Raw genomic sequence first — 11,152 nt, 5'->3', positions numbered from 1 at the left:
ACCAATACATGCAACTATTTGTTGAAAAAAATAACAGTTATATTTGTTATATTCCAGTAATGAAAAGTATACCAGTAATAGCAAAGTACGTAGTGTATATAAAAAAAGATATAACAAATTTATTGGCTTAAAATCCTTTTACTTAACCCCTTAAGTGGGGAGAGCGGATCTATCAGCCTAATACTTTTCTATACAATTTAATGTTAGAAAATTGTAATAATATTATAAGAAAAAAACACCCTTTCTGTTTTCAATTCAATTTAAACATTGGAACTCTGGTTAACTTCAAGTTCCACAGTAGTGGTCCATTTGAAAAAAAGTGAGGTTAGATTTTGCATCAAGATTTTGCTAAGATTATACGTTAACGGATTATAGAGCTTCATAAACAGTGCAAAATTTTTTAGGTATCAATTATTTCTACTGTCCCTCGAACGGTTAAATGAATACCAGTTACGTGACATGCGTTGCGAATGTCGTGCCTCGCCTCGCGCTGCTTACTCTTGGGAAAATAACGTGTGAAAAAAGTGAAGTTCGTGTCAGCAGACGTTGTCACATTATCGTAACATTTTCCACGGTTTTTTTCACGCCCGTTAACTATGATTAGTTTGGGAAAGAAAAATTGCAACGGAAAATAAAAAAGGAACATCACGTGCGACGATAAGGTCACTGTCGGCCTTATGAGACACGAACGGATCGCATGTCTTTACCGTGCGATCTAGTATTATACAATTCCGCTGAACTAGACCTGGTAACCGAGACACATTTCCTATCGATCTATTTCACACGCACGTAATATGTACTCCAAGCAAACATACTACGGGTCTGTACGTCTATACACCAATGACCAAGGAATACACGGACTTAAAAATTGTCCATAGACGGAAGTATCGTAGGTCGTGGTAGGAGGGCCGTGTCGGTAGTAATCAAACGGTGGGAGCTCCGACACGCAGTTCGAGGCTAAGGATTTTTATAATCGTTCCGTATTGTATCTACCCTATTCAGTTTTGACTTTATTTATGATGGATTAGTATGGACGCAGTGTTCGATGTCCGGTTTGGAAGAACAATGTTAACCCTTTCAGACTTAGTGGCTAGATTTACATGAAGTTTCTTAGAATTTCACACAAAGCCTTAGGTGCAGTGTGTTGCAGATCAATATGTTTTTTATAAATTTGAATTTCTTACGGTCTGAATGGTTTTAGTAGGTCTAGTGAATTCAGAATTGAATAACATTGTCTTTGTGTGAAATTGTAAGAAATTTCATGTACATAAATGTGACCTCCAGGTCTGAAAGGGTTAATTCAGCTAATTATTCCACGACCTAATTTAAATTCAGGTTGGAAAAATATTGGGGACTGTTGTTTTCTCACCATATTCTGTGCTTACGTAGAATAGTTAAACCATCATATTAAGAAGACAATAATCGAGAAAAGAATATACTAATGTTATAACTTCTGACTAGCACAACAAAAAATGTAGCCCATATTTAGTTTATTAATCGCGGTTGATTGTCAACTATTCATTATCGGCAATTTCATATGGTACAACGTAATAATACGAACCTTATAAATGTACAGGTATTTTATTAAATTAATTGCGTTCTGTAAGGGCAATTGTGGAGCAAAAGGAAGTTTCATGGAAAATGGTAAGCAAAAAACAGTATAAAGTAGCGACATGTGAGTGGTTGACAAACTGTTCTAGGACAGTTTCTGGGGCTAATGATAAGTTTCGAGGGTACCGTAATCGGCGCCTTATCCATAAGAAACAACTTTCTTTTTCCCCGAGCAGTAATCAATAGGTGACCTAAATTGGGTTACCGGTAAAAATGGTCTGAATGCTCCGAACTAATCGGAAGAATTGTAATGGTACTCCTAAAAATAAAGTCAATCAACGTAAAGGTCTCTGCGAATTAAAAGTGAAGAAATTAAAACGAGTGCTCGTTTAAAATTACATTTTTATTAGAGATTTTTTATAAGAGATGTTCAGTGACTGTTTTTCGTTTTGATGTTAATTTGGAACGTTTGTAACAGGAGACTTCGTACATTTTCGAAAGTGTACCAATTTATTTTGTATTCTTCTTCACACACTTTTTCTTATTGTAGTCTTTATGACGAAACGACTGCTGTCTCATTCGTGACAAAGTCTGGCCTACATTTCAATTTATGTTGCGTGGTCATACAGGGGGTAAAAAAAGTCTTCACACAACCTTCAAAACAGAACAACTTTTTTTAAATTCGACCAAGTGATTTGAGTTTTTTTTTGCGAGGTTGGAAGAATTAGTTTACTTAATTTTGTGTAAATAATTTGTGAAAAAGTTACAATTGGTCGGAACACAATGTGTTTACCGTAAATATCAGTACATTCATTCTTCAATGTCATCGGTGTAAGTTATTTATGATTCAACTCAATCGACGTAATTCTATCAAATTTTAACGAGATTCGATAATGTTTACGTATACGAGTTGACATCTGTATCGTTTTGACCTACAGATTTACGATTTATACAGGGTGTAACAAAAGTGTTGTACGTCCCTGAAATGGTCCCAGAAAAAGTTTTTCCTCAGCAAAAATTTTATTCGAGGCTTTGCTAACGAGATATTAACGAAAAACCCCGACCAATCAGCGCGAGTCTGTCGGCTGAGCTCTGATTGGTCGGGGGGTTTCGTTAATATCTCGTTAACAAAGCCTCGGATAACATTTTCGCCAAGAATATTAAAAATTTTTTACAGAAAATGTATAAAATCTTTTCTATTACATTCGAATTACGTTGTGCACCGTATTTTCACTGTTTTCATTAGGCATTCTATTAAAATATTTTAAAACAGCTTATTTTCTCTACTATATTTTGAAATTATTTAATTTTTCTTTATACCACTTTTTGTCTAATTGTAAAGTGAAAAAGGATACGGCTTAACTCGTTTAAGTGGACCATATTACCTCCTACGAGTAAACATGATTTAACTGTAGATAACGCAAAAATTTCAATATTTTGAAATATCGCAGCTTTGTAAAAGACCTCGATAGAAGTATCAGACAATTTTTCGTTTTGGTTACCTCTTGGTTGTTCAGGATGAAAATATCCCCTTCGGAGGTTAATGCGATCTCCTGTTTTCGTTTTTCAGAGTCGAAGAAGACAAAGTCTCTTGGAGTGCTTCAGTGAGAACCGTTTAACTCACAGTTATTGGTGACTTGGGCATGGTCTTAGGGACGACGGCGGGGCGATGACGCTCTACCACCGTCCGCAGTCATCGCCAGGAGTCCCTAAGGACTCACCCCGTCATCCGCACCAAATACCGTGTTTGGTCCCGATCCTAGTCTCTAACAACAATCGTTATTGTTACTCAACGGGAAAGCTCGTGAGGACGAACGCAATCAGTGCGTTCGTGAGGAGGCATGAAAGATCGACCGCATCGGCCTTACCGAGATCATCACGGACAGGCGATGCCCCTCGAGGAGGTGCAAGGATTGCTACTTCCTCCTTCCAGAACAGGTGAGATATTCCGTATTGTTTCCAGATCGAACATATCGATTTTTTTCCCCTTAATGCCGTAATACTCTAAGGATGTCTCCTACTTAACCCACTAACACCCAAACATTTAAATCGTTATTTCAAATTTATAAATATATATATATATATAAATAAACATGACCTTGACATCTCTTAAAATAATAATGTTAAATAAAATTCGCCATAGCCCGTTAGTCCCTTCGTGCAATTCAATTTTATGTAAACAATTTTCTCGTATTTCGAATAGTTTAAAAACTAACGGACTGTACATTGTTCGCGGGGACACCCTGTATGTGTACATATAGATGAGGACACGAAGTTTGCAAAGCTACAGAACTAAAGTTTGTTTGTCCAGCATGTAAACGTGATCGTCTTAAAAAATGATATGTAATAATACAAATAGTTCAACATTGTATTTCTTTATTTTACATAAAAAAAGTTTCGGCAAACGTCATACATATAATGTTCTTTGCAATTATTTTATGTGAATCTCATAAATAATCTGTAGAGTCGAATGAAACTATGGGATTTTTGAAAAATTTATAATTATGAGAAATGAATTACAAAAATGTCTTATCGAGTGATGCATAATGTATTGGTGTCAATTATTTAGAGCAAGTATTTTCAGAACGTTAATGGTTTTCCAATACATTATTATATGCACGAATTTATATTACCATATGAACTACGTGGCAGAAATATTATGGTTTGTACAGTGTGTGAAATATTCTGTGACATCAAAATTGTCTATTCCTCCATTTTTTTAATTGTACAAGTAATCGTATCTAAAGGATAAAATTGTTTGCTTTTGTTATAATACGTTGCTTTTATTCACTGTATATTTACTGAAAGTGTAGAGCACAAAATTAAAAACTGACGAGCACCACGAATATTTTCGTGTGAGAGCATATAAAAGAGAATTTGCTGTGTAGAAATGTTCAAATTTCTTTAAAATTAGGATCAAGTCAGAGAATGGAGCTGACGGTCAAGCTATACATATAATTTAATGTCCTCCTGTAGTGAAAGCCTGAGCTTTACGGGCAGCAGAATCGTAAAATTTTACAGTCTTCCTTTATTACAGTAACAGTGTACACACAAAACGTTGCCATCGATGCATGTCTCTATATAGTCGTATCCTTCTATTAATGTACACTCGTGTTAATAAGTATTAGGACGTTTGTTACGTGTTAAAAAAATTCACCATGTTCATGATATTATTATTCACATAAACACAGACTGTTGAATTTTGATACTATTATATCAAAACAATATTCATTTAGGACCATCAATAATAAACTATTAAAGAATAATGTTCATATTATATCATGTATAATAATTTCGATTTCGAGTCTTTTATGCAACTATTTAATATTTCCTGGTTACTAGTTCTAAAAGTGGTATCTGATTTATTATGTACTATAGGTTTAATAATCGAAGAATTATTTTATAATTATCGATTCGAGCTACCATAAGATTTTTTAATACTTCGTTGGCAAATTGTCATAATTTTTTCGTCGTAGGCCTTATTTTGGAAATTTGTAGGCAAAAATACTAACTATATCCCAACTAACTCCCAACTGTTGAATATCGTTGGCCAACCATAAATGCTACTAGGGTTTGTTAGCGTGTTCCCCTTTGCCGCTTAGGAACACGTAATTTAGGTTACACTCAATGGTAGTCCTCTCGGGCGTACGTCGTTTACAGTTGACCGTATCAGATACGACCCGCCAGTGCTAATTAACGGGTGAGCTGAAATTGATTTGGACCTGATCGAATACTATACAATTTACCACGGATCTCGACTGGTTGCTGTCGACTTTCAGTACAATATGTGTATAGTTCTCCTGCTTTCAGTCAAGTTCAAATCAAACCTGACCGAGTTCAGTCGTGTTTAATTGGTTTGTCACGGACGTTAACAGATTTTAGGCGAGTCGAGGCAAGTAGGTTCATCGGAATGCATGTTATAATGGTGGTCTCGAAAGCATTTTGCCAACTGCTGGCGGTAATAGGGAAAATTCAATCTATCACGGGGCCATCGCTCAAGTGTAACACGCTGATTTTTATGAAAGTTCCATAGAAACTAGTTGTTTTGAAAAATACTTGATTACAGGTATGTTCTTTTATGTCTGGTGATATATATATATATATATATAGTATTAGAAACATTTATTACATCACTCTTAAATTTATGTATTGATTATTATAGTGATTTTATACAATAGATTTTTGCAGCGAATATTTGTTTTAATTAATTTTTATGGTACTAATAAAGGGGGGTATTAGAGTCACTTAATAGCTTATGAAGCTTTAACAGAATGACTTAGACGTTTAACTTCATGTAGACGCCATTTGTATGGTTCTAATCTTTACACCTTACATTAGGATTATTATGATAAATATTCTCGATATATCGATTAAATGCGAAATTCGAGACAGATATTATAGATAAAATGTATTTAGCTTCGGTTTAGGTTACTAGGCTCGATGAAACGGAGGTTAATTACCACTTAGCAACGTTCCCCAGAGCTTCATCGCCTGTCATTGCGATACTAATTCCATTTCTCTAGACGAATATAATTTACATTCTGAAAATAGACCGTTAGCCAGGCCTGATAAACAGTTACGCAAAATCAGAAGAAAGATTAATCGATGTTAAAATTATGTCAACATTAATTGTGATGAAGTGAAAAAAGGAAGTCAAATATAGTAGTGGCCAATAAAAAAATTACCACTTTTTCGGGTTGTCTCAATTTTATTCTTTTTTAGCATCAATTTAGAAATTTAGTATGGGTTTAATATACAGGGTGAGTCAATAATAACTACTATTTAAAATTAACTCGTTATCTATTGATTGGATCAAACAACGTTTTAATAAATTATTACATTTAGGGACGCATCGGATGGATAAAATTTTATTTGTTTATTTTAGTTTTTTTTTAGACATCAAGGTGACCTTGAGGTTTTTCAAGGTCAATGCATTTTATTTTAATACCACATTCATTTCAGGGACCTACAACCCTGTCGTTACACCCGGTATAATGCAATATACCTTAGTATACTATAATATGAAATGTATAAGAAATTACAGGTTAACGTATATTCCGATGACGGTATTTTTAGAATTTCCGTAATCGTAAAATAAAAAATCTGAAATCCGTCATTTTAACGGGCTCAGTAGTCATAGCGTTAACAACTCGGAAACGAAGCCTCGAACGCAATTTCGTCATTCTTGACATTCCTTTCAGTTTAGCATTTAGAATACACCCTGTGAATCATCATCAGTGTACATCCGGAATAATGCACAGTATAATTAACTGTTGCCACGTGGGTTCATTATCGATCTAAAAAGGAAATGCACAGTCTAATTATAATAATTTCCCAGAAAAATGTATTATTACGCGCAAGAAGCTTTCCTTTTTGGGAGCCGGTGGTGGAAGGGAGGCATTAAAACAGACTATTTCACCGAGGATCGTAAATACGAGTCTTCTCTAGGAATTAGCGGGGATCGCTGGCGACGTATATTTTTGGTGTCCGGGTCTCATTGCGGTTTCTCTGTTTTACGGCAGGTAACCGGGGACCACTGAATGTGACGATTGTACAGGTCGGGAAAGGAAATGGTGCCGGTGGAGATGGCGGTGGTGATTTACTGAGATTGGAACCGCCGTCGGATTTAAGGCCGACTCCGTCGCCCTTATCCGACACCAGCGCCACATTGCAGTCCGACAACAATGATGCTTTTAGCGGAGGTGAGACGTTCATGGTCATTGTTCCTTTCTTAATGCACTTGTCCGTTGCGCAGGATATATTGTAATGCCTGTTTACGATCTGTTGTCAAAATTCACGTGAAAACTACGGTAAACGCGGTGCGCACAAAAAGTTTCCAGTCTGGACCATGGGCATAGGCAGGTTATCAGGGGTGGGGCAAAAATATTCACACATCGGTTGCCACAGTGAAAAAGGCTGTACGTAGCCAGACACATTTTATTACGTTTTTAAAGCCATAAATCGTTGAAAATGTATGCGTTTTGTTAATAGAAGCTGTTGGTTGTGTTTCAAATTATACTGCAATATTAAATATTACATACTTATTTAATAGCCCAAGTTATCGTTATTAATTCGTAGAAATTCGAAAGGTAGAAGATATAGTTTTAAACGGTATTATTACTAGCAATCAGTGTTACCAAGATCAGTGCTGAGTAGTCTTCGAACACTCATCGAGGATTTACTGTAGTTAGTTTGTACTTACATCTGCGAACTACATTAAATTTGAAAATAAAATTATGTTAGACAACCAGGCATCAATTACTATATTATTTCGACTTCGTACGTCAGTATTGGAGCTAACACTACCCACGTTCCATGTCTAGATCTTTTGAATTTCCGGATTCACGATATCTCTCGACACTCTCGATATTGACCCGAGATTTCACGTGCCCTCAGGTGTCGATCCAAGATTATTGTTGGCCACTGGCGGCGATCGTATCACGTGGGAGGGCCGTTACAACGTGAAGGAACATCGGCGTGCTGGAAAAGCGACTTTCCAGGGTCAAGTTTACAACTTTCTGGAGCGTCCCACCGGCTGGAAGTGCTTCCTATACCACTTCTCTGTGTGAGTACCTTGGAATGTATTTATATCCTGTCACGTGTACCAATGATTGCATTCTATGTGGCCGTGACGTAACATATTTTATCGTTACCTCAATACTGAACGCATCTGGATTTTCGTGTACGCAAGTGTCCGCGCGTAGGTACGCGATATACACTGCGTGGCATAACTATAAAACCATCCTAAAATTTTCAATTCTTATGTATAGGGGTTAAAATAAAAACGAACCAAGTATGGCATGTCTGAAATCGTGTTGTTTAGTCAATTTTGGGCGAGATATTATTTTTAGGCGATAATCTTGTACATGTCGTTGCATACGAAATGTCGCTTTTATTGATCGGTACATTTGCGTAGACTTTTATGAATGAAAATTATTAACAACAGTCACGATTCTCATGTTAACTTAGAGTTTGGTGTGTACTTTTCATGAGGTAGTAATTGGTTTTACCAGTAAAGCTACTTAAAATTATTAACAATAAATTGGAATGGATAATGGATTGAAGACAAAATTTGTCAAAAATCTCAATGTATTTATACTTGAAAATTGTAGGTCTGTCTTAAGGTATAATATATGTATATATCTTTATCTGTGGTTGTGGTACAGATGATTTTTTAACGAAAAAATTATTGATCAAGGAGACTGCAATTATTAATGTTCTTTGAAAACTAGTTTCAAGATTAAAAATTAGAACTATTAATCTTCTACGTATATATGCTTTTCCACAAGCATCAAAGAAAATTTGTATTTCTTATAGGATAACCCGATTAAATATTAATCACTCGAGAACGATGAATTCTATCACTCAATGCAAGGATTCCTTTTTATCGTTTAAGAGTGAAGTATTTATATCAGGACACATCGAAGTGCGTTCACGAGCAAGTAGGCGCCCATAAGTAGCTTCGTTTGGATGCTGTCCTCCTTGCCGATATATCAAACGCGGATTAACGAGATGATGCTGGTTTTTCTTCTTATATTGTCTTTCGCGAACACTGTCGCATCAATCTTTATTGTCAGTTAATAAATTTCGAGAAGATGTTGCTTCTGAAAGATTGATGGCACACACGAAACGTTGCTTCGTTGTTTGAAGAGTGACGGACACATTCTATCCACGAGTTTTGTCGTATAAGTACGTAACCCGTTAAACCTGTGATTCGCGAGATTGATGGAATTCGGAGGAAACAAGTGATTTAGGTCAGGAGAATTGATTGTTATGACTTCTTATGATATATTTATGATTTCGTTTTTTGAAAAAAAGGAAGAATTCATCTCGAACGATATTTAGTTATTTTCCGAGATACAAAATTAGGTTAAAGGTTTTTTTCGAAAATTTTAATTGATGTAGGAAGTTCTAATAAATCGAGGATATTATGTATAGAAATAGTGGATCGATTAATGTATTATTGTTTATAAAGATTTTTGGCTGCCGCGACAAAGTTGGTGTTTCTTGGCACAGATGGCGTTTTATATACCGACTTGCACCACTTGGTCTGATCAATATTCTGGTTATATCACTTACCAAGTATGCATACAGAAATCTGTAATTCAATTCTTTCTTTAGTATCGCTTTGTTGGCGCAGAATTCGTCAGTTTTATTTAAATTTATGATAATACTAATATTAATTTTTATAGTTATAACATTTTTTAAATACCTGGATGGAAAATACACCTGCTGGTGAAACGATTAGACTGCGAATATTGTGCATTGATAGTTTCTTTGAATAAAATGTAAAATAAATTTTGAATAAATTTTAATAAAATAAATGTTCCAATGAAGATTAAATAAAGTTGCTATTTACATGTTAAGTACTCCATATTTTAAGTGGAAGAAATTAATTCTTGTTTTATTTCTATTTTCATTAAATAATGTTGCGCTCTATATTTCGAATAAATATGAATTGGATAAAAACAACGTACCATGCTATAGTCTGACACACTTTCTGGTCTAAAAAATTGAAAGACCATTCATGTATTACACACGGTTGTTTAAATAATTGCAAAAAAATTGAGGAATAGCTCATTTTGAGATTACAGAACTATTGAAACACTAAAAAATTAAACATGTACTACTTAAATATCAGTAATTTCATCCAAATACAGTACTTTATCGACTATTCTATATGTTTAATAATCTTGTAAATTGGATACAATTATGTATGTAGTTTATTTCATTTGAAAATATTAGAAAATATTTAGTTTACTTCTACTTAATTAAACAATCATTGTTATAAGTCATTACTTATGTTAGTAAATAAAGGAATAAAGTATTAATTCTTTACACCCTAAAAACATCTAAAACATAAAAAATAAGTTATTCTGTTTCATTTAGAGATGGCGTTCAATAATCATGGCAGATACGATAGTCAATTTTTGAACAATTTCTCGACTAATTTCACTCCACTTAATCTATTGCATAATTTCGTCTTACTTCTCATTTCCTGGTTGTCTAATAGCCACAGCTTTTCCCGATGGTGTTGGAATGAGCAACTATAAAAAGTATTGCATATTTCACAAAATATTTTCAAACAAGCCTGAAAGGTGGACGTTTAAGGATCATTCTCTTGCACAAGAAAACAATCAAAGAATAAAAGTTCCTCGGAATATTTCTCCTTTAATACAATTTTAATTTTCCTGGAAACAACAAAGTATCCGAGAAATTATGGATGGCAGTGTTGTGTCCTAACGCAGGTAGGCGATGGTCGTAAGGATCGTCGCGTCTTGGACCGTGAATACGTTAAACAAACCGTCATAAACCGGGATTCCAGGACAGCGGCACATCACGTGCAAAAAATTCACTGTCCTAAGAACCATTCTTCATTGTATTTCGGCGCTGACTTCCAGGAATCCCAGAAACAATAAATATACCGAGGCCCACTTCTTCCACAATATTCACCAACAAAAATTCTGCATTTTCCACCAATCACAAGTCGATTCGTTGCGATAAGGGTCGACGTATACAACCACCAGACAGAACACATTCAATCATCAGACCACATCTATCAGTCAGAGCAAATACAAACTAGTGCACACGTACATACACA

General features: G+C 35.1%; 1 protein-coding gene across 1 annotated transcript; it reads left to right on the top strand.

Annotated features, from left to right (window-relative positions):
* Window positions 1-3,392: 3,392 nt before the first annotated feature.
* Window positions 3,393-8,120, top strand: LOC107187509 (potassium voltage-gated channel subfamily KQT member 1-like). Its single transcript, XM_015575627.1, has 3 exons — window positions 3,393-3,489; window positions 7,074-7,253; window positions 7,948-8,120. Exons 1-3 carry the CDS (start codon window positions 3,393-3,395, stop codon window positions 8,118-8,120), a joined length of 450 nt encoding a protein of 149 aa, XP_015431113.1.
* The last annotated feature ends 3,032 nt before the right edge of the window (window positions 8,121-11,152 follow it).

This window comes from Dufourea novaeangliae, unplaced genomic scaffold (assembly GCF_001272555.1).
Source record: "Dufourea novaeangliae isolate 0120121106 unplaced genomic scaffold, ASM127255v1 scaffold89, whole genome shotgun sequence".
Taxonomy (NCBI): domain Eukaryota; kingdom Metazoa; phylum Arthropoda; class Insecta; order Hymenoptera; family Halictidae; genus Dufourea; species Dufourea novaeangliae.
The sequence above is the reverse complement of the archived record's forward strand: the minus strand, read 5'-3'. Positions and strand labels throughout refer to the sequence as shown.

Coding starts and splice junctions, on each gene's coding strand:
- LOC107187509 (XM_015575627.1), top strand. CDS start 3,393: ATGAAAGATCGACCGCATCGGCCTTACCGAGATCATCACGGACAGGCG. Junction 3,490..7,073: donor ACTTCCTCCTTCCAGAACAG/GTGAGATATTCC, acceptor GTTTTACGGCAG/GTAACCGGGGACCACTGAAT. Junction 7,254..7,947: donor CAATGATGCTTTTAGCGGAG/GTGAGACGTTCA, acceptor ACGTGCCCTCAG/GTGTCGATCCAAGATTATTG.